Source organism: Pteropus medius, unplaced genomic scaffold (genome assembly GCF_902729225.1).
Source record: "Pteropus medius unplaced genomic scaffold, Ma_sr-lr_union100, whole genome shotgun sequence".
Lineage (NCBI taxonomy): Eukaryota > Metazoa > Chordata > Mammalia > Chiroptera > Pteropodidae > Pteropus > Pteropus medius.
The window spans coordinates 923,624-950,040 of NW_024350324.1; the positions used below are offsets into that span (position 1 = coordinate 923,624).

At 61.5% G+C, this 26,417-nt stretch overlaps 2 protein-coding genes across 2 annotated transcripts in view; one reads left to right on the forward strand and one right to left on the reverse strand.

The window, feature by feature from the left end:
* The first annotated feature begins 500 nt into the window (after positions 1 to 500).
* Positions 501 to 19,201, forward strand: CSNK1G2 (casein kinase 1 gamma 2). The gene is given in 12 exon segments (XM_039839126.1): positions 501 to 728; positions 10,950 to 11,381; positions 16,551 to 16,591; positions 16,722 to 16,791; positions 16,881 to 17,035; positions 17,182 to 17,422; positions 17,487 to 17,572; positions 17,647 to 17,731; positions 17,827 to 17,975; positions 18,075 to 18,160; positions 18,162 to 18,350; positions 18,434 to 19,201. Coding segments are annotated over 11 exon segments (1,341 nt in total). The 5' UTR covers positions 501 to 728; positions 10,950 to 11,197; the 3' UTR covers positions 18,489 to 19,201.
* A 5,764-nt stretch (positions 19,202 to 24,965) lies between these two features.
* Positions 24,966 to 26,417, reverse strand: part of BTBD2 (BTB domain containing 2) — an 18,684-nt gene continuing 17,232 nt past the window's right edge. The window contains exons 6-7 of the mRNA XM_039839006.1: positions 26,398 to 26,412; positions 24,966 to 25,959 (exon numbers count right to left, since the gene is read on the reverse strand). Of these exons, the coding sequence (XP_039694940.1) occupies positions 25,798 to 25,959; positions 26,398 to 26,412 (177 nt within the window). The 3' untranslated portion in view covers positions 24,966 to 25,797. The remainder of the gene's footprint in view (positions 25,960 to 26,397; positions 26,413 to 26,417) is intronic.

The following is a 26,417-nucleotide window of genomic DNA, read 5'->3' on the forward strand; positions in this document are numbered from 1 at the left end:
AGTGCCTGCTGGTGACCCCAGAATTCTTTCTCCTCCCGGCCCCACCCAGCCCGTCCCACCACCCGGCCCGAAGTCGACCTGTCCGCGCGCTGACCACGCCCCGCGGCCCCGCCCGGCCGTGACGTCAGGTGGCGAGACCATGACGTAACAGAAGCGCGGCGGGGCGACGGGCCACGCGTCGCCATGACAACGGCGGGGCGGACCGGGCGGGCGGCGAGAACACCGCCTCCGGGGAGTGAACGCGGCCCGGTTCCCTCCCAGTCGCACGCGCGCCCCCGCGGCCGCGTGCCTCCGCTGGCCCCGCGGGCAGCGGCCTGCCTACCACGGAGCGGCCGCAAAGCGCGGCGGCCGTCGCGCAGCGCCAGCTGCTGCCGCAAAGCGGCGGGCGCGCCGCCGGGCCCCACCCCGCGCTGTGACGTCGGCGCGCACCCTGCGGCGGCGGCGGCTGCGCAGTGGGCGCCGCGCCCTCCCCGCGACGCTGGCGGCGTAAGCGCGGGCCGCGGCGACGCTGCGAGACGGGCGAGCCGGGCGCCCGCGCGGCGGGGACGGCCCGCGCCCAACATGCGGAGGCCGGCGGCGCGGGAGCGGGAGCGGAGGCTCGAGCGGGCGCCGGAACGGGAACGAGAGCGGGGCCCGGAGCGGGGGCCCGCACCGCGCTGCTGAGGGAGCCGGGGCCGCCCAGCCCGGCCGGCCGGCCGCGGGGCCACGGCCACGGCGGAGGCCGAGAGGTAACGACGCGCGCGCCTTCGCCGGCTGCCGCGGCCACGCGCCCGGCCCTGCGGCCCCACCTCCGCCGACTCCCGAGGACCCCCGCACCTCACACCGCGCTCCCCTTACAGCCCGCGCCGTGGACTCCAGCACCCCAGATTCTTTTGCCCGTACAACCCGCGGGCCCCCACCACACCTCCAGACCCTGCTCAATTTGACCCCACGACCCCGTACCCCGGGCCGCGTGCCCCTCCTGACCCTCACCGAGTCAGAACCCCACACCACTGCCCTTATTTCTGACCGCACCATCTGACCCCTCACGCTTTTCCCCTGCACTCCAGACCTTTCCCCCCCACCATGACCCCCCAAGCTCCTGGGGCCTTGTCTCACCCTACCTGATCCCTCACTTCAGACCGCGCCGCTGTCCGCCAGTCGCACCCCGCCTGTCTCATGCTGCCCCCAGTGTTCACTGCACGGACCCTCCACCCCTCCCAGCTCTCTCCCCGGACCCCCTGCCTGCCCCCCGGTCCCATCGCCTCTCCCCACGCACGTGCTTACGTCCACCCACCCCCCTTTTATGGTCCTGAAGGTCTTGAGGGGAGAGCCGGGGGTCTCGGCGTGAGGAAGGAGCGTGCAGCAAGGAAGGGTCTCCCCTGGGGTGACCTGTTGCGGGGTGCTGCTCGGGAACTCGCCGCGCTCAGCCTGGCTGTGCCCTCCCCCTTCTGCCCTCGCCACCGGCTTTGTTTTCCGGAAACACCGGCTCTGGGGGCGGGGGGGGGCGGTGCGGCGGGTGCCGAGAGGTCCGTGCGCCTTCTCGGTGGCCACACTGCTCCCGCCGCTGACCCGGCCCTGCCCAGGCGGCGCGTCCCCTGCCCCTCTGCCCCAGCCTTCTTCCGCGGGAAGCTCTCCCGTTGGGACCTGGGGGCCTAAGAGAGAACCTCGCGGTGACGTCCGGGCTGCCGTCCTGGGCGGGCTCTGGGGCCGCTGAGTGAGTCCCGCATTGTTTGCCGGGAACAGCCCTGGAGGTTCCGTGCGCGGAGGCGTAGTCCGGCATCCTCTCCCCCGTCCCTTCCATGGTGGTCCCCGGGCTGGCCAGTGTCTGAGACTCCGGAGACACGGACGGGCTCAGCTGGCGTTTGCCGGCCCCCGGGGGCTCCCTGGCTCGTGGGTGGGAGCTGAGTCGGGAAGCACAAAGGCTCCAGTCGAGGGAGAACCGCCTGCCGCCCGCTGCGGATGGAGTTGCCTCTGTGAGAACAAATTGTGAGCTAGGCCCACAGGTTCCGAAGGGGGAAGTTTGCGGATGTCGCCAGAAGTTGGTTTCTGTTTTTCCCTTGTGCCTCCACCAAAGCGCTCTGAGAAAGGAACCACTCTGGGCTCTGCAGGCCGGTGGGCGGGGCGGGTGCAGCGCCCCCAGGACTCTCCAGGCCCCCAGGTGTCCCTTCACCACCCTTTCCCTGGTCCCCGTGGCCCTGTCTCAGAGGGCTGTGGGGTCTGGGGGGGGTGCTCTCCCCAGGATCTGGGTTCGGGGTTGTGTCTTCTGCGCTTGGCTGCTGGGGGTGTGGCTGTGTGGGGGCGAGGGCAAGGTCTGGAAGGAGCCGCTGGGCCCTCCACCCCAGTGGAGGGGAAACCTGGCAGTTGCAGTGGTGGTTGGTACCGCGTTGGCAGCCCCCCTCTTCTCGTGAAGCGTTTTTTTGTCTGGTTCTGCTCCCTCTCGTTTCTCTGAAGCGGATGGGCCGGGCGGCTCATTACCTGGCTCGGCATCCCTTCGCTGTGAGGACAGACCCTTTGAACGCCCGGTTCTAGTTCAGCTGACTCCTAAGTATGTGGCGATTACCTCTGGGTTGCAAGAGGAAGCAAGTGAGGTTTTCTTAAAACTGGAAGCCTTCCTGTGTGCTCCTCCCAGCTTTGGGGGACACAGCACACCAGCCAGTGACGTGGGGAGCAAGCCTGCTGAGAGGTGACCCGGACAGCCGTAGAGCCACTTGTGTGTATGCGGGTTTTGGATGGTTTGAGCAAAGTCTCTGCTGAACTTAGAGACAGCGACATCTCCTTTGGGACACCTAATTGCACCTTGTTCCGACGTTAATGTGGCTGCCCCTCCCGGGCCCCCACAGGTTGCCCCAGCACCCTCTGGAGCAGCGGGGCTCCTCATCGGCTCAGTTGTGATTGGGCGGTCCCCGGTCCCTGTCTTGGCACGTCCTTTCTAGGCCTTGAAAACCCAGAGTGAGCAGGCGGGGCAGGGGCTGGGCGTGGGGCGCTGCATGGCCAGGGCCCACCAGCCTTCAGGCCGCCCACGATGGTGGGTGGGATACCAGGCGCCCCTCTGCCCCAGGCCTCATTTCCCCTGCCTGGCACAATCACAGCGGTTCCCTTGGGTAGGTGATGGTGCACTGGTGGGCTCGTCGAAGAGCAGAAAGGAACAGGTGGAAGTCATCTTAACACATTTCATTTAACTTGACATATCACGTGTAATGGGTGATAACTTGTTATTCTTTGGGTGTACATTTTACACTCGGTTTATCACCATTTGGACCTTAAATTTTCATTTGGAAATGCTTAGTTTTAAGAAATGCACAAATTTGAGTATGAGACAGCACCCTTGGGCCCAGCAAGTCCTGAGAGATCCGTGAGCCGCTGTGGGTCCTGCACAGGCGTCAGCCTCAGGGTGCTGGGGCAGCTTCTCATAGGTGCGGCCAGACAAGCAGATAAAAATGCAGGCGCCCAGCTAAATTTAGTTTTAGACAAACAGCCCAAAATGGCTTGGTACGAGTGTGTCTCAAATCCTACACGGACGGGCTTACGCTGAATGCTCCTGGCTGTGTACTGGGGCTTTGGTGTTAATGGAGTGCCCGCATTTTGATGCCTGGGCTGGCAGGGGCGTGCTGGGTTCAGGTTTTGCTTTGGGGCAGCTGATTAGCTAGGTGGGAAATGGAACCTTCATGACTGAGTATTGGCTCCCAGCCCAGCTGCTTGGTGTTCGTTGGCCATGGGTCTCCAGTCCCTACCTGGCCACCTGCGCACCAGCATCTCCCTGGCGGGCAGGGAACCCGGGTTTCCAGCAGCTCAGGTGATTCTGATGCAGCCTCGGCACTGGGGGCCATTCCACCCTGAAGCTGATATCGGGGGACCATAGTCAGGGTGCTGCCTGCTCACCAGGATGAGACAGCTGCTTTGCCACATCTGTGGCCAGACACAGGGCTGGGTAGCTCTGGGGTCTCTAGGTCTTTAACTGGTCACCAGTGCCACCCGCAGCCCCTGAGTGTGCCCTGGGGGCTGGCTCCCTGAGCCTCCTGATGTGTGAGTGCCATGTGTGCACAGGCGAGTGGCAGCCATGCGGTCACCCCGACCAGGTTTGGAGCACTCGGAAGCGCTGCATGAGCTCGGTGCCCCAGGAGCTGGGGACCGAGCCTGTCCTGGGTGGTTGTGGGGGGGCCCTCTGCACCCCCTCGGGCCTCGCCCAGGGCCACTGGGAAGGGCTGGGGCTGGCAGGTTGGTGTCATCTTCCCAGGCAGCTGAGAGTCAGCCCCTCCTCCTCTTCCCGCCGTCTCCAGTTTCTGCATCTGTTACTTCCTGTGGGCACGCACCTCAGCACCTCGATTGATAAAAGCCAGTTCAGCACGGGCCCAAGGCAGGAGGTGTGGCTCTGGCAGTCACCCCTGTGCTGGCCAGACTTTGCTCTCTGCACAGGAGCGACCCTGTTCTCCAGGCCACCAGCCAGAGCCGTGCACATGGCACCCTGTAACCAGCTGTACTGTCACACCCCACAACTCCTAGCTGAGCTGTAACTCGGATGTAACTTACTGAGGTGGACGCCTCACCGGTCTCAGCTCAGTCACAGGGTTGTACAGCCAGCACCTCTGTCTAGGCGAAGGACCTTCCATCACCCGAAAGATACCCTGTCCCTATCAGCAGTCACTCCCCACCCCCTTCCCCAGCGCCCCTGAACCTACTTCCTGTCTGTGGACGTGCTCGTTCTAGACGTGTCACATCAGTGGAATCACACCATGTGGCCTTGTGTGTCTCTCACTGAGCGTCGTGTGTTCAGGCTCTGTACACGTTGTGGTGACTGTCAGCGCCTCCGCCCTTTTATGGCCAGGTGATACTCCCCTGTGTGGACATTTGTATTCAGCTGTCTATCAGCCGCTGGGCTTTCTGGGGGTTGTCCAGCTCTGGCCACTGTGACCGCACCATGTGGTCACTGTGCGCGGTGTTGTGCGTCTGCAGGTCTCGGGCATCCGCTGAGCAGCCGCTTTGCTGGACCACTGACGTCTCTTTCACTTTTTGAGGAACTGCCAACCGTTTCCCACGGTGGCGTCCCACGCACTGCGGGCGGTGCCTGCTGTTCCTCGATCAGTTCTTTCCTGGGTGGGACTCTGACCCTTTATTGTGACATCTCTGCCTCCCTGGGGTCTGGGAACCCCGACCAGTCCCAGAAGCGCGCCTATCTGTGAGTGGGCTGGTGCCCCAGATACTGCGGTGGCAGCAGGCTGGGTCCTGCACTTTGAGAGTGTCACAGACGGATGGACAGACAGGACACCAGCCTGTGGCCTTTGGTCGTGGTGATTTTGGGGCCATGTGCCCTTGACCGCGCTCCTGTGGAGGTGCGTCTCATGTCTTTGCACGACCGAAAGACTGTGCCCCACAGGACTTGGTGCCGCCAGCAAGCGAGGCCACAAAACCAACATCCTGTTCTTGGTGTTTTCAAGTAGCAAACAGTGGAGCATGCACGTCGGAGAAGGCTCATGCCACTGCAGAGCGTAGAGGAGGCTTCTGAGAGGCGGGCACCCTGCACACTTGAGGTCCTTGCAGACACCCGAAAGCACGACTGTGTGTACACGGGGCCTCATCCCCCTGGGGCGCGGCTGCGGGCCTCCTCCGTCCCAGGCTGTGCTCATTCCCACCCGTCGGCCCCCAGCCCCGTCACAGTCCAGCCCTGAAGCGGCGCTCCTGGAAACTCGGGGTGAGGATCTGCGCGTGGGGCCCCTGGGAGGGAGGCGCCTCTGAGGCTGCCGTTGGTGTGACTGCCAGGCCGCTTGCTGGGCAGGCAGCTGCTCCTGTCGCCTGCGTTGGCTCAGTGGTTGGCCCTCCTGGCCTGGTCCTCAGCCCAGTGACACACCCAGTGCTGGGAGTCATGTTTGGACCGAAGGGTCCCTTATCACCCGTGGGGAGCTGGCCAGTCCCCCTGCGGTCAGGTCCTCTGGGCAGGGCTAGCCCCTGGAAGTGACGCTTAGTCCACCCCAGCAAAACTAGGGAGCTGAGCAGTGTTGCGTCCACGCCTTCTGGAGGGTGTGTAGCTGTGCGGGGCCCTTCCACTTCCTACACGGAGGTCCTCCCTGAGCTTCGGGCCACGGGCTCCCCATCTGCTCACGCCCCCTGCCCTCCTGCCCGTCCTCTCAGAGGCGAGGCCTCATGCCTGCGCTGGTCAGGGCGGGAAGGGGTGCGAGCGTGGGAAGGGCCTGGAGGGGGGCCCGGCTCTTCTCCTGGCCTTTCTGCCCCAGAAGCCACTGCGGGCCCGCCCACCTGCAGGGGCAGCTTTGTGGGGCAGCACCATCTGCCACTTCCTGTCTGCACAGGGCCGCCTGACCCTGCAGGGCTGCCGCTAGTCCTGTGGTGCGGCCCGGGGGAGAGCCACGTCTACCTAAACGTCGCTGTTTCCGCTTCGTTCTGAGCCCCCGTTCCCCACGTTCTCGCCGCTTCTGAATGTCGCCGCTGCTCTGACCCGCCACCCGGCTGAGAAGCCAGCTCCTCTCTGCCACTTTGATCTGCTGGCCACGAATCGTGCGTCCACGCTGCCTCTGGGGCTCTGCCCACTTTCCTTTCATCTGTCGTCTGCTTCCCATCGTGGGTTTGCCGGCCTCTGAGGTCCTGCCTGGCACCGCACAAAGGGCCTCTGTGTCCTTGGGGAGCTCGAGTTTGGGGGGCAGGCGCACGGTGACCACATACACGCTGCCCTACGGCGGAGGGCGGGGGCGGGCGGCCTCACCCGTGACATTTGTGGAGGACCCGAGTGGGCACCGTGCATGTGTGCTTGAGGAAGGGGCATGTCCTCGTGCCGCCATGCGGAGCAGGGCGGGGAGGGGACGGGGGCCACCAGTGCAGATGGAGGTTTGGGGTTTTTTAAAGCAAGCTTTATTTTAGAACAGCTTCAGGTTCACAGAGTCACCGAGACCTGCAGATCCCCGTGTCCCCCGCCCAGTCCCTCAGTCACACACTCCAGCAGTGCGGAACCTTTGTCCCAGCTGATGAGCCAGGGCCGAGAGGTCACCAACAACCAAAGTCTATGTTTACCCCACGTCCTGTTTCCCTTGAGGCCCCTCAGCCGCGGGGCCCCATCAAGATGGCATGTGACACTCCGTCGTCACACCCCCTCGGGTACCTCCCACTGACACGGTTTTCCACCCCTCCTGTGTGACGCCCTGGGCCATCGTGTCCTGCAGGACGTTCCCAGTCTGGGTTTTCTGGTGTTTTCTTATGATGGTACTGAGTGTGCCCTGCTCATCTGCCATGCCGGGGTCCCTGCTGTCCCCACGGCTCCCCACAGCTGAAGTTGACCCTCATCTCCCAGCCAGGGCACTGGTCAGGCATCTCCATGGGGCAGTCCCTCTTTACCCGCTTCTTGCCCAGTTCTGGGGGCCAGAAGTCAGAGGTCGCGGTGTCGCGGCCCCTCCTGAGGCGGGCCTCCTATGTCTGCTAGAGTCCTTCGGTTTGTGGCCACCTTGCTGCAGCCTCTGCGCCTGTTGTCACGTGGCCTTCCTTTCCTGCGCGTTTTTGTCTCTGTATCATGAAGACACCAGTCACAGATTAGGGGCCACCCTAGTTTGTAAATAAGGTCACATACCAGAGGTTAGAACGTGTCACAGTGCTGGAACCTTAACTACACTGGGCAGCAGCTGTGCCTGGAACAGGCCCGGGCAGACTGTCACGTGGGGTGAGACGCCCCTGCCCCGCCGATGGTCAGTTAGCTCCGTGTGAGGTGTGGAGGAAGGTCTGTCCAGGTGTCTTCGGGGGCCGTGGGGAGAGGCCAGCGCTGTCAGGAGCATGCTCCCAGCTGATGCACTCCTCCCAGGACCGTGCACGCCAGCCCCAGGCCGTGACACCATCTGTCATCAAGCCCCATCTCCTTGGGCAGGAGCCTGGGTTCCCTGCCTGCCCCTGCCAGGCCCCCTCATTCTCCTTTTGGCTCTTGAGGCAGAAATTTCCACATGGAGAGAATACGGCGAGCCCTGAGGGCTGGGCCAGGTCAGCGCCATTCACCGTGAACTCAGTCCCCTCCCAGGTTCTGCTCACAGCCCATCCTGGTTACCGCCACACCTACAGCTGATGCGCCACACGCCAGGGCCGCCCCCGTGCGCCCAGCGTCTGGAGGATCGTGCGCCCAGCGTCTGGAGGATGTGCTTTCCAGCCAGACTGTCGCGGGTTTGGGTTGCCACGGTCTGAGGCTGTGGGGCGTGCAGCAGCCACTTTGTCTCTTTGTCATCTGAATTTTGAAAATATTTCAAATCTGTCGAAAGCTCACAAGGACAGTACCTGAGTCCCCTCTGGTCCTTGTGGGCTCACTGCCAACAGTGGCTGCACTTGTGTTTCCTGAACCTTGTGAGAGCAACCTACCACCTGTGATTGTCACCTGCGAATCTCCAGCCACTCCCAAGAGCCTCAGCGCATCTAGTCCGCCTCCTGGTACGTTCTGTGATGAGCACCGTGACAACTGTCCCGTCTCACAGACCGGCCCCTTTCCCCCTGGCTGGTGCCGGTCAGGGATTCAGGCAAGGGCTCTGTACCCCAGATCACTGACAAGTGACCTCGGGCCAGCTCGGCATGTTTGGTTCTCTGTCTGTGTCACCTCTGGTGGAGATCGCCACCTCCGGGGCTGCGGGGTGCTGTCTCCTCTCCCTTGGCCGATACTCGGTGCATAATGACCTTTTTCTGCTTAATCTGTTTTGACGCTGACCTCGTCCTGGGGCCCGGGTGGACGGGCTCCCGTGCAGTCTTCCTGGGGCACCTCTTTCCTCTCCGCCATGACGGGACGTTGCAGCCGCCCTTGGACTTCTCGGCTGCAGCCCCAGGGCAGGCATGTCTTCAGGGTCCCGGTCCCTCTGGGCTCGTGTGCATGGCTCCTGGAGTGCCGTGTTGCCTCCATGTGTCAACAAGCTCCTGGGCAGGAGTGGGCTCCCACTTGGGGGCGGTGCACGTGTCCAGAGCTGTCTAGGAGGGGCCACAGCTGGGATCACCTGAGTCCAGGTGCCACTGAGGTGTCACCTGCCACAGGGTCCACCATGCCCTGTAGGGCTGGGTGGCCTGCATGGGGCCACCCCCAGGGAGGGAGGCCACCCGCACCTGCCCACACTTGCTCCAGCTCTGGGCCTGGGCTGTGCTAGTGATGTCAGCCAGGGACTGTGACATCACTGAGTGGAGACGGTCAGAGAAGGGGGTTCTTGGGGCCCCTGCCAGGGGAGCCGGCCCCCAGCCCTGACAAGATGGAGGATCCCAAAAAGAACAGGGCAGGTAACTCACCTGAGGTGGGCGCTGGCAGAGGAGCTCGGCCCTGACCTGGAGCAGTGCCTGCGAGGCCTGCTCAGGGCAGACCCAGGCAGGTGGCAGCTTCCAGGGGCCACCTGGGCACCACGCCCGTGCGGAGTTGAACTTGGCCGCGAGCACGCGTGCGAGGCCCGTGTGCCTGGAGGGCCTGCCCTGCGCGAGGGCCCGGGGTGGAAGTGGGCTACGTTGGCGGGGTTGGAGCTGGGCGAGGAACGGGAGGCCCCCTGCCCCAGAATAATTAGCTTTAGCTCTTGGGGCTGGGCTGGGCTGAGGTCAGACGCGTGTGTGCTCCTGAGGCCTTGGGTCACCTGCTTGCACCCAGATGTGCCGGGCTGGGCACCTGCCAGCTCCCTGGCCTGGGCGGGCATTTGGCTGTGGTCCTGGCCTTGCCTCGGGCCCCCTTCCCGTAGTCCAGTGCGTGACTCGCTCTTGCTGTCCTCCCGCAGGTGCCGTCTGGCCCAGAGCGTCCGGGAGAGGACCCAGCATACCCCCGTGCGGCCGGTGGGTGGTGGGGCGGCACCCTCCAGAGCATTTGCGCGTCTGTGCTGCTCGCTGGGTCGGGCGCAGCCGCTCTTGTTCACAGGGTGAGCAGAGGCTGGCATCTTTGGGAGGGGTCAGGCTCCTTACCTGCTTCCCAGTGCCCGCTGTCCCCTGCAGGCAGTGGCCCACATGGTGACCGCACACCTGCCGTGTGGGGCCCAGGCGCACTGAGTCGGGGTCACTGGAGTCACGTTGGGGATGTGTGGGCCAAGGGCCCAGGTTGGGTGGCACGTGCGGCGGAATCTTCAGCTTCCCGGCCACCTGCCGTCTTCTCACGCCCGCCGTGGGCAGGTGGGCCCAGCACGCACAGGAGCCTCATGCTCCTCGGCTTGCCCAGGCTCCAGGGTCTCGTGAGGTCAGACCCCTCCTGGTGCTGGTTATGCGGGCGGCCACTCTGGGGAAGACTGCCAGTCGTGGGAGGGCGTGGACACACATGCACGGTGTGCACACGTGGGGGTGCATGCACTGTGCTCCTGGGTCTCTGCCATCTGTGGCCCTGCCTCTCCCTGAGCACATGGCTGGGTCCTCCCCTCTGTGGGGCCTGCACCCTGACTGGCTCAGAGCCGGCCACTCCCAGAACCAGAGCCAAGGGCAGACAGCAGGCTCTGTCCTTGGCTTAGTTCTCAGAGGCCCCCACCTTTATCCCCGCTGGTCATCCCCCAGAGTCCTGGCCCCCTGGCTGCATCGCGTCACCACATCTGAGTCACTACAGCTCTGTCTGTACCTGGCCAGGCCCTCGATCCTAGATCTGCCATCTGTCCTCTGCCCTCTTCAGTGACCCCTCAGCTGGGAGAAGGGGCCGTGGGCAGGGTGGCTCCCACCTCTCTGCACCCAGGTTGGAGCTCCCCACCTGATTTTGGGGGCCTCTGTCACTTGAGTGGCCATCATCCCTCCCAGCACAGTCGTTCTCAAGCTGTGTTGGGGGTGGGCACGCAACAGAGCACATTTCATGCCGCCTTGACGTGGGGTATTCGTGGCGGCCTCTGTCTCCTAGAAAGTCACGGTTGCACGTATGCCTTCAGAGATCTTTCCAGAACGCCTCCTGGCCGCGCCAGCCCCGCCCATTCCTGTCCCCGGGATCCTCTCCGGACTCTGGGCCATGTCACGGGCGGGCAGGTGGGTGCGTGCGTCTCAGCCTTCTAACCCGAGCTTCCGTTTCCCCACAGCTGGGAGCCACAAGATTTGAGGCGGCCAGGACCTGTCAGCAAAATGTGTCCTCCCCCCGTGCGAGACCCCGAGGCCACCGAGATGAGCGCCGAGGCCTGGCCCTCGCAAGCACCCGCATCTCACTAGCCAGGAGCCTGCCGGGCGCCATGGTGTATTAGCCCCGAGACTCGCCGCGCCTCAGGTCTCCGCAGACCGGGATTTGCACGGCAGCAGAGTCACCGTGGAGAGGCCGGGGTACCACAAACTTATGGATTTTGACAAGAAAGGAGGGAAAGGGGAGTCGGAGGAGGGCCGGAGAATGTCCAAGTCCGGCGGCCGGATCAGCCACAGCGTCCGGAGCACGGGGACCAGCTCGGGGGTCCTGATGGTGGGCCCCAACTTCCGGGTCGGGAAGAAGATAGGCTGTGGCAACTTCGGGGAGCTCCGGCTAGGTGAGCCCCACTCATTTGCATTTGGGGGGCAGGGGAGGGGGACTGGGATGTGAGAAGCAGGTCGTACCAGAGGGCAGGGCCCCGGCCTCGCCCTGTGCATCTGCGGGACAGCTCTGTGGGGTCCGGGCCCACGTGAGAGGGCCGCCAGTGGCCGCCAGCTTCAGGGCTGGTGGGTCCAGGCGCACTTGAGAGCTCGGTTCCTGCTCGGCACGTGGCTGGGGGGCTGGGGGCCGCCCCAGGCCTGGGCTCTCTGAGCGTGGGGACTGTCGAAGGCTGGGACCAGCCCTGACTGCTGGTGTGGGGGGCGTGCAGGGTGGGCACTGGGCCGCCCCGTCAGTCACCAAGGCTGCCATGGGTGCAGGACAGACAGGCACCCTCCCCAGGGTGTGGGACCCGGGCAGTGTGATGGTGGACGACTCATTTTCCCCCGGATAGAGCCACCCTGCTGCCCCGTTCCAGTGTGCACGTGCTTACCGTGACGTGTGGGCGCACACACGCACACACGTGCACACACACACACACGAACCCGTGCACGTGTTCCCGGGCCCGGTCCTGTGCAGCCCGGAAGACCTGTGTGGCTTTGCGGACCGGTGGTGTCATGGGTCCGGTCCTTGTATGTTGCTGGCAGCAGCCGGAACAGCGCAGGTCTGCACCTGGGGGGCGTGTGGCAGCCACGGCCACGGTGGGGGCAGCTTGTCCTTAAACCGTTGTTTGAAAATGGCGGTGCGTGTTCTGTTCTGCCTGGCCGCTTTCGCTCAGTTTGGTTTCAGAGTTTCCGTGTGGTCGCATGTTGGTAGCACGTGGCCGCATCTCATTTTGCCCATCTCTTCTACTCAGGGACCCCTGGCTATGCCCAGATTCTGTCCAGTGTGAACAAAGCTTCCCCGAGCGTCCGTCTTCCAGTCGCGTACGGGCGTTTGTTTCATTGGCGCGCTGGTCCCACTGGTCCCGTGGGAGGCGAGTCTCAGCAGGCACCGCTGGCCGTTTCCAGATCTGTTGTATTAAAAGCCTTCAGGTGGCCTCCGAGCTCTGGGCACCACGTGCTCGCCGGCACTCGGGCTGCGGGCCTCTCCCTGTCGGCCGAGCCCAGTGGGTGTGACGTGTTGCCTCGCCGTGGGTCTCCCTGGCACTTCCCCGATGGCGAACGCTGAGCATCATTACCCTGTGTTTAAATAAGTCTTTTTTTTTTTGGTGGTTTTAAAGATTTTCTTTGGCTTCAGGTTTTAATTCTGCATCGTTAGATGTGGGGGTTTTTTTGTATTTATTCTGCTTGACTTTCTTTCAGCTGCTTGGATCCATATAGTAGCGCTTTTTCATTAAATTTGGAATAACTCGAGCCATTATATTTTCACATGTTTTTTGGCCTCGTTCTCACCAATTACACACGTTAGGGGTGTTTGATGACGTCTCACAGGTTCCTCAAGCTCTTTTCTGTTTTCTTCCAGCCTTTTTCTCTCTTTACTTCAGTCTGGACGGTTTCTATTGCTCTGTTGTAAGTTCATTCTTCTTTTTCTTTTCAGTGTCCAGCCTACTTTGGGGAGCTACCTAGGGAAATTTTTCATAGTATTTTTCACTTCCATTTGATCCCCATTTCTTTTTTGAGATTTCCCATCTGCTTGTTCTTTTTGCCCATCTTTTCCTTTAAATCCTTGAAATGCCACTCTATGTGGTACTTTTGACTTGTCTTTCCTTGTCATAGTCTAGTGCTGTTTTATTCTATGTTGGACACTGTCGGTGCTACACGTCACAGACTTTTAAATCCGAATTGAGGTTTGTCATGGTGACTTCACTTTGTCGGAGGCTGGGATTTGGCTTTGTCAGGGAAGGCTGAGAGCAGGCATTAACTCAAGGGCTGGAGTCACCCCTCTCCCACATGTGGGCTTTCTAGGTCTTCAGCCTGAGGTTGGGGGTGCAAGGAGGCCTCCCTGCTCTGGATGGCTGCAGCTCCAGCGTCTTCCTACCTGTGTGGCCCTCGAACCTTCCTTCTGCTCACAGCCTCGTAGGAATGGTTCTCTGCCAGGCCTTGCGAGCTCACCCGTCTGTATGCATGGCTGGACGCCAACGTGAGGGTGCATGAGGCTCGTGGAGCCCAGAGCCCAGAGCCCTGCACTGCCCCAGGAGGCTGTGGGTGCCTGTGTGGGCACATACACACACACATGCACGTGCACACATACTAACCTTAATTTCAAGCTGGACGCCAAGGACTTAGGCTCTCCCAGAACTCAACGTGCAGTCAAAACATGAAATTTCTTCGACAAAACAAAATGATCAGTTACCATAAAGGATCAGTTAGACTTCATCAACATTTAAAGTGTCTGTTTATCACAAATCTCATGAAGAGCTGGACTGGGCAGGCCGCAGGCCGGAGGACGTGAGTTCAGAGCGCCATCTGACAGAGCACCGGTGTCCAGAACACAGGCAAGGATGGGAACTGAGTAATGAAAGCACAGACGCCCCACCTCAGAGCAGGCACAAGGTCTGCCAGGCAGGCGGTGGCCGTCCGGGGCAGGCTGCGCCCCCTGGAGAGCTGCCCAGCTGCACACCGAAGGGCCCGCGGGGAGCGGCCACTATAGCTTTGCTTATAACAGAGAAAACCCAGGCATCCCCCAGGATGACCGGTATGTCCCCGTGCTGGGGCAAGGTGTCACTCAGCTGTCAACAGGAACCATGGACACACTTCAGCACTGGAATATGAAACACATCGTGCCATGTGAAGGGGGCTGGAGGAGAGAGTGTGACAAGCGGTTCCAGGACGAGGACGGTGCGGATGGGGATGGCTGGGGGCCGTGAGCCGGAAGCATAGTCTCTGTCTCGATGGGGGATTGCACAGGATCACACACTGGCCACAGCTCATCAGGTGGCACACTTTACCTCCCACGGGATGAACGAGAACTGTAAGTACACTTTGAACTTGACCCGTAGGCTGGAGTATTTAGGGTCCAGGTATTGCTGTCTGCAACTTCAAAATGTATCTACAAATCAGAAGATTCAGGAGAGACAGATGTGCAGTGGAACAGACACAGCAAGTTCATCACGTAACCTGGGCAGTGAGGATGTGACTGTTCCTTGTATTTGAAACTTCCATGATAAAATGGTAGGGGGGAAATCCCAAGAGGCATACCTATTTTTTATCAAAACCCAGGAACCAGGACTAGAAGAGGGCTGCTTTCCCTATTGACGGGTGTCTGTGAAAAGTCTTCTGTGATACTGACTAGGCATCTCCACTCCCTGCTTCCTGACAATGGCAAGAAATGGAAATAAAGAGTAAAGAGATTGCAGAAGAATAAATACTCGTGACCAGCTCCCGGTCACGCCCGTGCAGGAGCCAGAGTCATCCCAGGAAGCGGGTATCAGCAGAGACCAGCTGTGGTTAAGCAGTGAACAGTGGACAGTAAAGATTTAAAAAGTGTCCGTCGTAACCACATCAGAACCCATCAGGTGCCTCTGGGATAAATCTTCAAGACTGGACAGGCCCTCCACCCTGAGAACCACAAAGCATTGCTGGGAGAAGGTCATTCCCGAGGTGGATGGGACAGTCGGTGTGAGATGTCACCACCTCCATTTCTGCGGACTCCGGGACACCCTGCAGGGCTCTGGGGAAATCAAGGCGCTGACTCTGAACCGCCATGGACACCAGGGCCCTAGAGTAGCCATGGCAGAGCGGAAGACACACCTGCCACTGGACACCTCGGTGCATGCTGGGATGGGGCCGTGACCTTGACCTGTGGGGCAGGCTAGCTCAGTGGGGAGCCCTGGCCTCAAGTCATGAAGTCGCACATGGTGGTGTCTCTGCCACTGCATGGGTGGAGCAGGAACAGCTGAAGTGCAGATGTCACCCAGACTGTCCAGCTGCAGCTGGATGGAGAGTAAGCCGAGGCCTAGAGGTGCGGGCACATGGTGCGGGGCCGGGCTCGTGGTGGCCGGGCCCCGGCAAAGGCAGTCAAAGGACAGAACGAGAGAGCACTGGGAGGGGCCACTGGGCCACAGATGGCGGGGCGGGCATGCACGGCTCCGCACAGTGACTCGCAGATGCACGCACGGGGCTGGTGCGGCTCCTCGTTTACGCAGCAAGTCACCCAGCAGTGGTGGCCGGACCATCTGGCGTGGTCCCTTCTGGACCATCTGGGGGCTCTGCAGTGTTAGGGATCATACGGATGGAAAACTGGGCTCTGCCGGGTTCTGGGACTCGCATTTGTGCAGTTTCATGAGGTTGGGCACGTCAGCTCTTTCTCAGTGAGCACCCGGAGGTCCTGGTGGGTGGGCCCCCCAGGTCTTAAACCTGAGAGGTGCAGGTCCCCAGCCTGGGCCTGCTGGGCTCCTGTTACCTGGGGATGCCAGCTTTGGGCTTTCCTGCCCACCAGGCTATGGGCAGGGTTTCACCTGACGAAGGTGGCATGGGGTCCAGCATTGGGGTCCTAGCACCAGGGTGGGGTCACAGGAGGAGGGTACAGGGCACCTGTGCTGAGTCCTCTGCATGCCATGCCAAACCTCCCTGGGGGCTCTTGGCCAAGGGACAGACATATTGGGGGTAGGAGGAGGTGCTGAGATGGGACCATGGGCGTGGGGGAGGGGAGGTGGGGGGTCCACTGGCTGGAGGGATCCACTACATGAGCTGGGAAGGGGGACATGGGCTGGTCCTGGCCATTTGCCACCTCCTGTCTGCAGGTCCCATGTGGAGGTGTTGAGTGGACTGCCCGCAGGAGGAGGGGGTGTCCCTGGGGTGGAGTGGTGGGCACAGGGGATGGGGAGATGCTTCTGGGTGGTGACTGATGTCCCAGTTTGCTGCTGCGGGTGCCAAGAAGGGGCGCAGGGCCTTTGTTCCACGTTGGCTGTTGTGGGCGGGAGAACTGGAATGCGTTGACATGCAGGTGTGGGGATCCCCAGAGAGGTTGGGGGCAGCCCCTTGGGTGGGCAGGGGTGGGCTAGGGGAGCTGGGGAGAAGAGAGTGAGAGGGGGACAGACAGGGACACTGCGGCTGCAGCGGGCCGGAGTGCCTTGTGGGCATCCTTTTCATCCCTAAGACCTGGGAGGGCGGGCCAAGCTCAAAGGGGCTGCCGAGGAGCAGGAGGCGCCCCTTGGAGGTGGCGAGTCATGCAGGATGTCTGGCCTGCTGGGGACGGGGGCGTGGGGGCCGGGGCCCCGCCGTCCTGACTCCCCTTTCCTCCACAGGAAAGAACCTCTATACAAATGAGTACGTAGCTATCAAATTGGTGAGTCTGGCCCTGCCCACAACAGCAGAGATTGTCCGCGCATGGGGCGCATCCCGGTGGGGTCTGGGGCAGGGGGAGGGGCCTGCCATGCCCCGGGTGAGCCGCCACCTCCTCCACCTTGTCCCTCCAGGAGCCCATCAAGTCCCGGGCACCGCAGCTGCACCTTGAGTACCGCTTCTACAAGCAGCTCAGCACGGCAGGTAGCCGGCCAGCCCGGGCCGTGGCGAGGGGGTGGGGCGGCGCGTGCGCAGCAGGGCCCGCAGGCATCTGTGTGCGCTCCGGCCCACAGAGGGCGTCCCTCAGGTGTACTACTTCGGCCCTTGCGGGAAGTACAACGCCATGGTGCTGGAGCTGCTGGGGCCCAGCCTGGAGGACCTGTTCGACCTGTGTGACCGCACATTCACGCTCAAGACGGTGCTCATGATCGCCATCCAGCTGGTGCGGGCTGGGGACTGGCTGGGGGAAGGGCTGAGCCCGCGCCTGGGAGTGGGGTGAGCCTGGTGTAGGGGAGGTGGGCGGGCAACGGGAAGGGCCCGATGGAGGGCAGGCCTGGCAGGAGGACATCGCCCGCCTCTCAGATCATCGCCAAGAGGAGGTCGGCAATCACCAAGGCAGCATTCTCATCTAATGGACGAAGCCCGGTGAACTTCCCCTGGTGGCTGCCAGGCAGCAAGGCCGCGGCAGCACGCCGTCTGGTCATCATCGGTTTCTCCCTGCCTGGCTGGCGAGAGTGTCGGCCTCGGGAGACCAAGAAGCACATCCCGTACCGCGAGCACAAGAGCCTGACGGGCACGGCACGCTACATGAGCATCAACACGCACCTGGGCAAGGGTGAGCGGCGCGCGGGCCGGGCGGGGGGGCGCGCGGGCCGCGCTGACCTGCTGTCCCCCCGCAGAGCAGAGCCGCCGGGATGACCTGGAGGCGCTGGGCCACATGTTCATGTACTTCCTGCGTGGCAGCCTGCCCTGGCAGGGGCTCAAGGTGGGTCGGGGTCGCGGGGGAGCCGGGGAGTGGGCCGGGGCTGCCGGTGGCGGCACTGACCGGTCTCCCCACAGGCGGACACGCTCAAGGAGCGCTACCAGAAGATCGGGGACACCAAGCGGGCCACGCCCATCGAGGTGCTCTGCGAGAGTTTCCCAGGTGAGGGCGCCCCGTGCCCGCTGTTCGCGCGGCTGCCCCCCCCCAACCCTGTGTCCAGCCCAGATCCACACCCCAGCCCTGCCGGCTCCCCACAGAGGAGATGGCCACGTACCTGCGCTACGTGCGGCGCCTGGACTTTTTCGAGAAGCCCGACTACGACTACCTGCGCAAGCTGTTCACCGACCTCTTCGACCGCAGCGGCTTCGTGTTCGACTACGAGTACGACTGGGCGGGGAAGCCCCTGGTACGTGGGGGCGGGGCCGGGGGCGGGCGGGGTCCTGGGCGCGGAGGGGGACCCGGTGCCGGGCGCCGGGCCTCAGCGCCGCCTCCTGCCCCCCTGCAGCCGACGCCCATCGGCACAGTCCACACTGACCTGCCCGCGCAGACGCAGCCTCGGGAGAAGGCCCAGCTGTACAGTAAAAACCAGGTGAGAGGCGGGGGGAGGACCCCAACAGCCTCGGGGGGTGGAGATCACGGCCCACGTGACCCGCTGCTGCCGCGGCCCCCCCCAGGCGCTGAACTCCACCAACGGGGAGCTGAATGCGGACGACCCCACCGCCGGTCACTCCAACGCTCCCATCACAGCGCCTGCAGAGGTGGAGGTGGCAGACGACACCAAGTAAGGCCAGGGGCAGTGGCTGGGGGCGGGGACGCCTGGGGCCCACCCCACCAGCGCTCACTCCCCAGGCCGCCCACCTCCAGGTGCTGCTGTTTCTTCAAGAGGAGAAAGAGGAAATCACTGCAGAGACACAAGTGACTCTGGTGGTGGCACCGCGCACCCTCCTGCTGCAGCGGTGTGGCCTACGGCCAGGACACACGTGACCCGGGGCTGCCCGCTGCCCCCACGTGGGTCACTCCTTCACAAGACTGTGGCCGAAATTTCTACACCTGTCTCGCCCTCCCCTCCGAGAGCATTAACTATTTAAAGTAAGGAAAAGGAAAACGGCGGCCGCCTGCGCCCCTCCTGCCGCGCCTGCTGAAGTGAGTAGTGTGACCTGGAGGCCCCGGCCACCCGCCACGTCCAGCCCGCCTGCCTCATTAGTGTCATCAGGTCCAGCTCGTCTCCCTCGATCCAAAGGCAGTTTTCTCGAGGGGGCGCTGGGGGACGTTGCTGCCGGGGCGTGCCCGCCCTGGGCCTCCCTGAACGAGAGGGGACGCGGGCTGGGGCGGCACCGACCAAAATGCTGCACCAAAGCTGGGGGGCGTGGCCGGCAGGCGTTCCCGCCGCCCCCCGCATAGCACTGGGGCCGGCAGCGGCGACGAGCGCCTTGGAGCCCCGCCCCTCCTGCCGGTGAGCGGAGGCCCGACCAGCGGGGGCCTCGGTGCCTCGGGGAGCAGCTGGCGCAGCGGCCGTGCGTCTAGGTCTTGCTTTACAAAGTGTACAGAAATGGCACTTCGTTTCTCTGATGCTTCCTGGAAGCCATAGAACTTAGGGGCTTTTTTTAAGAAAATAAAGAAAAACGAAACCAGTTCTGAGTGTCGTGTCCGGTCTTTCCAAGAGGCACGGCTGAGAAGGGGCAGTAGTAGCTCATGCTCAGTGACAAATGTGGGGTGGGTAGCCAAGGAGAAACAAGTGACAGGGGTCAGGCCTGGGTTTGCTCCTGTTTTCAGGCCGGACGAGAAAACCACCATCAACCTGGCGAAGCGCCAACTCACGGCTGGCTCCCCTGGAGGGACAGAGGGCAACTTATTGCGAGGTGGGGCTTGAGCACAGCCAGCAGCCGTGCCTCGGGTGGCTGTGAGCATGGGGACAGGAGACGTGCTGAGGGCCGTGGATGGAATGCGTCCCGTGTCCAAACGACACCCCAGTGGGGGGGGGCTATGGTGTGAGGGGATTGGCCTTCAGGAGGCGGCCAGGGTGAGATGAGGGTACGTCATGAGGGTGGGACCCCGTGGTGGGACTGGTGTCCTTGTCGGGAGAGGAGGGGACGAGGGCGAACCCAGAGCACGGTGTCGCCTGCCGAGGGAAACCCGCCTCCGCAGATGGAGACCGCAGAGCCCAGGGAGATGGCCAGACCACGCGGAGGCACCAAAGCCATCTTGGGTCAGACGTTCAAACACCAGGGACAGACGTGAATAAGGAAACAACTCAGAACAGCGGCTCGAATTCGGGAAGGAAATGTGAGAAAATGAGTGATTTTCGAAGCGAGGAATGGAGTGCAGAGCGCCAAGGCTTCGAGTGAGGTTTGCGGAGGGGCCTTGGGAGCAGGGTGCCTACAGTGAGGAGGGACCGGCCCCGCGGGCGATGGGTGGCAGGCCACGTCCTCTGAGCCTTGGAGGAAGAAGCGCAACCGCCGTTTTAAAACTCGTTCGAGGAAGCCTTCCGGATGGAGAAGACGGGCCTGGGTCTCCGTGTCGAAGGGACCCCTGGGGAAATCGGGGAGGCATCACCTCCAAGACACAGCCTCCTAAAACGATCGTGTTCCACTGACGACGACGGTCCTCAGGCCGATGGAACAACATACAGGGGCAGGAGAGTTTGTCCCCGGACTTCTCACAGCAGATACACGGAGCTGGGCGACGGTGGCCCATCAGCACTTCAGGCAGGCTCCGCGGACGGCGACGTGTTAAAACGGGCACAGTGCATCCTGCCAGCCGGAGGGGCTCCGGGGACTGTTTCCTGTGGGTTTGCCGGCAAGAGATGTCCTCAGCGTTCGGTTGCCTGAAGGTGTCTCTATCTCACCTGCACTAACGAAGGATGTTGTCACCTGTGGTTTGGGTTTGGGTTTTTTGCCTGTCAGCATCTTAAAGACGTCACTCCCTCGCTTCTGATGAGGGCTGACTTGTCGGCCTTTTCCCTTTAAAGTCATGTCCCCTTTTTATCTGGCTGCTTTTAAGAGTTTGTTCTTTATCTGTGTTTTGAAGTTATGCGATGATGGTGCATGGTTTTCTTCATATTTATCCTGCCAGACATTTGCTGAGCTTAGATCTGTGGGTTGATAACTCATTCATTTTGGAAAATTCCTGCTATTATCTCTTCCAATATTTCTTTTGCCCATTTTCTCTCTTTTTTTCTCCAGGACCCCAGTTACCTTTACGTGGGACTATTTTGTATGACCCCACAGATCTCTGATACTCTGTTCTGGTTTTTCTTTTTCTATTTTGGGGGGATAATTTTGTCTGTCTTTGGAAATACTGACACCCCCGACTTGACAATGGGTTGACTTGCGATTTTTCAGTTTTATGATGGTGCGAAAGTGATGCTCATTCCGTCAGAATCGGACTTGGACCCTTTCCCGGGCCAGCGAAGTGCGCCCCGTCCCCTTGCGGTGCGGGCGGGGCCGGAGGTGGTTCTGCCCACGTGTGGCTTCTGTGCGCGTCCCCGGCCGTTTCCACGGCTCAGGCACGTTAAAGGCATTTTCAGCTCGCGATAGGTTCGGCTGATGCGGGCTCACCTGTGTGGTTCACCTGCGCACATCCCGCCCTCCGTCACGGTGTGGCGTTCTGATCTCTGCCATCCAGCAGCTCCTCTGAGTCGTTTTTAGTTCTGTGGTTTCCATTTCTTTCTGCAGAGTGTTTCTCGATTGAAATCCTCCGTCTCTTCCTGGCTCTGCCCCCTTCTCCCGCGTCTCTAACACGTTTACAAACAGGGCCGCGGTCCCCTGGTCCCCTGGACGCTGACCTCAACATCGGGCCTCCGTGGGCTGCGGGCCCTTGTGGACGGGCCACGTGTCACCCTCCCCGTTTTTCCTGCACTGCAAACACCGCGTGTGGAAGGACAGCGAGGCGGACTCGCACTCCGTCCCTCACGGGCAGCCCGGGCGAGGGGATGTCCCTGAGCCACTAAAGTTAGCTCCATTCGCCCAGAGGTCAAATGCCCAAGGGGCCTGGTTTGCTCGCCGGCCCCTCGTTCTAGCGGCACGTGGAGTTCTGCACACGGGAAGGTTGCCGGGGTCCCCCTCCGCCAGCACCCGCCCCACCCCACCCCCCAGCTCAGGCAGCGTCCCACGGGGCCTGCGCCACTCTGCCAGCTGCCCTGCCCCCAGCACGCAGGCTCCGATGTGGCTGTCAGGGCAGGTAATTAGCTCACCCATCACCAGCTTCGGTCACCTGTGTTTATGTGCTGAGGACGCAGAGCTGCCCTCTCTGCAAGTCTCGAGGGCACAAGATAGTGTTGTCACTGCAGTCACCGTGCTGGACGGGAGATCCCTCGCGACTTCTCAACTAGGAGTCGCTGCCCTTGACCAGCCTCTCCACGTCTGCCCACCCCAGCCCGGGGCCACCTTTCTGCTCTCTGGTCCTCTGAGGTCACGTGGCGTTTGCCTTTCCAAGTCAGGCCTATGTCACTCAGCGTGTCCTGGTTCATCCAGGTTGTCGCGCGCAGAAAGAGTTCCTTCTTTCTGAGGCTGAATCGTGTTCCGTTTGCCTGTGTGAACAGACCACTGTACGCGTGCGTCTGCAAAATACACACGCATCACGTTTTCTTTGCCCGTCGCTCCGCCAAGGACACTGAGGTTGTGTCCGCATCCCGGCTGTGGCCGGCGGTGCCGCACAGAACGTGGTGGTGCGGACACGTGAGGGTCTGCCTTTGTCTCCCCGGGACGCACACTCGGGAGACGGTGGCTGGGTCACACGCGGTTCTGTCCTGCGTCCTTGGAGGAACTGCCACGGTCTTCTGGAGTGGCTGCACCTGTACGTCATTTCCGGAGAGAAAGTGTCCTTTTCCGAATATTCAGGCAGCGGGAGTACGGGCCTGCCTTGACGGCCATCCTCAGCCAGAGCCCGGCCCCTCGTGTGTCTCGGGCGTCTGCGGGACCTTCGATGGTGTCCCCTTTGCATTCCCGATACTGGGCTCATGTTGTCTTTTTCAAAGTTTTGTTATGGTTTCATGAAAAAAACCAGCCGATGGTCTGTTTTGTATTTCATTTGTTTTCTGCTTCATTTTTGGTCTTATTTTGTTCTTTGGGGGGAGGACTTTGCTGTTAATTTTCTAGTTTCTTGAAAATTTAGACCCCCAATTCTAAACCTTTTCCAACCTCTACGTAACGTATAAATTTCTCCCTCAATTCTGCTTCAGCGGGACCCTCAGACTTTGGTTTATCACAATGGCGGCCTCACGCAGTTCCAAGGACATCCTAATTTGCATGTTTTTTTTTTACCCCGTTCATGGAGAAGCGCTTCTCGGTTACCAGGCACTTTGGGATTGTGTCGTCTCCCGTGATCGACATGCAGTTCGCTTCCACTGTGGTCACAGACGCCGTACCTGCGTGCGGTCAAGCCCCCTAATTGCGCTTCGATGTGAGAACATGGCCCATTTCGGCCGCCATTTCCTGCCGCGCTGGCCCTGGTGTTTGTCCCGTGTGGCGACGCGGTCGGCCGCTGTGCATGCTCGGATCCGAGACCGAGACCCTCCCCATTCTGTCTGTCTGCTTGTTCTGTCGCTTACAGGTGTCACTCTCCAGCTTTGGTCACAGATTTGCCGGGTGCTCGTGTGTGTTCTGTCAGCTCCTGGTTTCACCGTTTCGAACCCCAGCTGCGGTGCATCCAGGACCCTTGCCATCTCCGGCCACGTTGACGGTTTTATCATGGGACATGTCCTGTGAGCACTGCCTGCCTGACGTCCGCTTCCGGTACTGATGGCTGGCGTCTGTGCAGCGTGGCTCTTGGAGTGAGACATGTCGCCACCAGGGTTCAGTCTTGGTTTCGCGTCCAGCCTGACATTCTTCGTCCTTTAACTGGGGCGTTTAGAGCTGTTCGCAGCCAGCGCGGCCACTGACACAGTTGCGTCTGTCTGCAATTTTGCTGCTCGATTTCTTTCGACGCCATCTGCCTTCCCTCTACTTTCTGAGGGCGCAGAATTCCAGTCTGGTGGTACAGTCGTCCCGCCACCCGCGGTTTCAGCTACCCGCGGCCCAAAAATACTAAATGGAAAGTTCCAGAAATATTTCACGCGTTTTAAATTGCATGCTGTTCTGAGGAGCGTGATGAATCTTGCCATCCGGCTCTGTCCCGCCGGGGTGTGACCCAGCCGTGTCCTGCCCGTCGGCGCCGTGACGCGCCCTGTCGATTCCTTACTCGGTAGCTGCCTCGGTTATCGGAGCCACCGTCTGTGTCACAGGTCTTGTGTTCAAGTCATTGTCACTTTCCTTGATAATGCCACTCGCTCGCACGCTGACATCATTTTTATTACACTGTATTGTTGTGATTATTTTATTGTTAATTTCTCACAGTTTAATTTATGATTAAACTTTAACACAGGTTTGTATGTTTAGGAAAAAAAAAAAACAGTACGTATAGGGTTCGGTACTGCTCGCGGGGCTCATGGGACGCGTCCCCCGCAGATAAGGGGGAACGGCTGTACTTTCTCCTGGCTGCCTTTAAGATTTGTTCCTTTGGGTTCCAGCAGTTTGACTGAATATGTATTCGTTGTTTTGTTGTTCTGTTTTTTAAAATCTCGCTGTGGGTCACTGATCTGTGAATGTGTCTTGATTGATTTGGACACGTTCTTGGCTACCGCCTCTTCCTGCACAACCCGGGGCCCGCTCTCCCCTGGGGCCCCACCGGCGGGTGCCGGGCCCTTCGCGGCCCCTTCACGTCCCCGTCTCCCGTGCTCTGCGGTTTTCTGTCCTTCTGTCGTGCTTGACCTCGGCTGTCCTCCTTGCCTCGTTTCCTGGTTCGCGAGCCACCGAGTTCTTCGTCGCAGACCCTGTGGTTTTCAGGTGCAGAACGCCAGGTGCATTCCCGCTCTGTGGCAATCCGCCGTTGCCGCATGTGTCTGTGTTCTCCACTGTCTCGAACACGTAAAGTCTCTGATCAAACTCAATTTCTGAAATATGTCTGGGTGTTTTCTCTTTCCTACTTTTTCTTTTTTTGTAGTTGTTTCCCAGCATGCTTCGTAATTTTGAAGTGTACCTGGGCATTATAACAACCAGCAGTGACAGGCAGGGGCCCAGGCCAGGTGACCTGCCCCCACTCAGGTGCAGCCGGGGACCTAGCCGAGCACTCCTGGGTGCCCAGTGCACACCTGAACAGGTGCAGAGTCCGCATGATCCCTGCTGACACTTGGGAAGGTGCCAGGAGACTCCAAAGGGCTCTGCCTGGGCAGAGCCCACAGTGTGGCCTCCCCTGCTGGTGGCTGTGGCGGTGCTGCCCACCCGGGTACCCGGGGTCCCCCACTGCTGCACAGCAGGGGGGGGGGGGTCCCGGCTCCCTTACGGGGTACAGCCACACAGCGGGCAGGGCCTGGTGTCAGCTGCCATCCTCAGGCTCCACGGGAAGAAGCATGCGAGTCAGCTTAGATCTGTTTCTTTTTATTTAAAAAAATCTTTTGGGGTGTGGCGTGAGCAGGCACACCTTCCATGGCTTCCGGGAGGACACAGATTCCAGCGGGCAGCAAGGGGCAGAAACACCAGAGGGTGAAGGGGTCGCGTCGGGCCGGGCCGGGCCCTCCAGCGCCTGTGGGCGGAGCGCGCACTCGGGCTGGGCGGGCGGGCGGGGACGGTTATGTACAGGCAGGCGGGCAGGGTCCTCTGGACCCATGGGCAGCAGGGCCGTGGCCACCATGGCTGCCCACAGCGTCGCCCCTCCCAGGCAGACGGGCTGAAGCCAAGAGGGGTCTGTCCAGGGAAGCTGAAATGGGTAGGGTGGGCCTGGCAGATGGCCTGCAGGACCTGGGGTTGGGGTGCAAGCCCCCCGAGTCCTACCCCTTGGGTCTTAGGCCTACATCCTGGGGATCAGATCAGGGGGCCTGAGCGTCCCCAGTGAACAGATGAAAGGAACACACCCCAACCACACATACTAGGGAGGGCGCCCAGCGTGGTCCTCTACCAGAGCTGGGGCCCCGAGATGCACTGCCATGTGCGGTCACACGAAAATGAGACGGCCTGCACGGTCCCACCATCGGGTAGCTGGCCAGGTGGCCCTGAGCTGCAAGGAACAGCGAGCAGGACGCCCACACCTGAGTCCTAGGGACCTCCTCCCGGGTCAGGCCAGCCCCGCCTGCAGTCCTGAGGGATCGTCCCGCCCGACGGCGACCTCCCAGCTCTGAACTGGCAGCCAGCGGGCCCAGGGGGACACCAGGGACGTGGGCGGAGCCGCAGCCGCATGCACAGGCGGCTGGCCGGGGACTAGGTGTAGAAGATCAGCTCCGGGATCTGGCCGTCCTCCACCGACGTGCCGTTGTTGTTTCCCGCCGCGTAGCAGAAGGTGAAGCACGTCTTGGCCCCCGTCGTGGGAGACTCGTGGGTCACCTTGCGCAGGCCTTTGGTGCCATAGTGGGAGTCCGGGCCCTGCAGGGCGGGCCGCACCGCAGTCAGGCCCCGGGCAGTGCGACTGGGTGGAGGGTGGTGGGTGACGGCCCCAGGGAGGCAAACCATCTACACCCCAATAGATGGCCACGTCTCCCAGCCCCACACCAGTGGACATGCCTGAGCGAAGGAGCGTGGGTCAGGGTCAAGTCAGGGTCCTGGAGAGGGGTCAGGGATCAGGGTCGAGGATCAGTTGGGGTCAGATGTCACGATTAAGGTCCCAGGTAGGGATAAGGGATCAGGGTCAGGTCAGATGTCAGGGTCGGGGTACTAAGCAAGGATTGGGAATGAGTCAGGGTCAGATGCCAGGGTTAGGTCTCGGAGAAAGTTCTGGGATTGGAGCAGTTTGTGTCTTGTCCCGGCATCAGAGTTCACTTCAGGTCAGGGCTAGGGTGAGGGTCAGGGTCAGGTCAGACACACCTTGAGCGTGGCACAGGCCG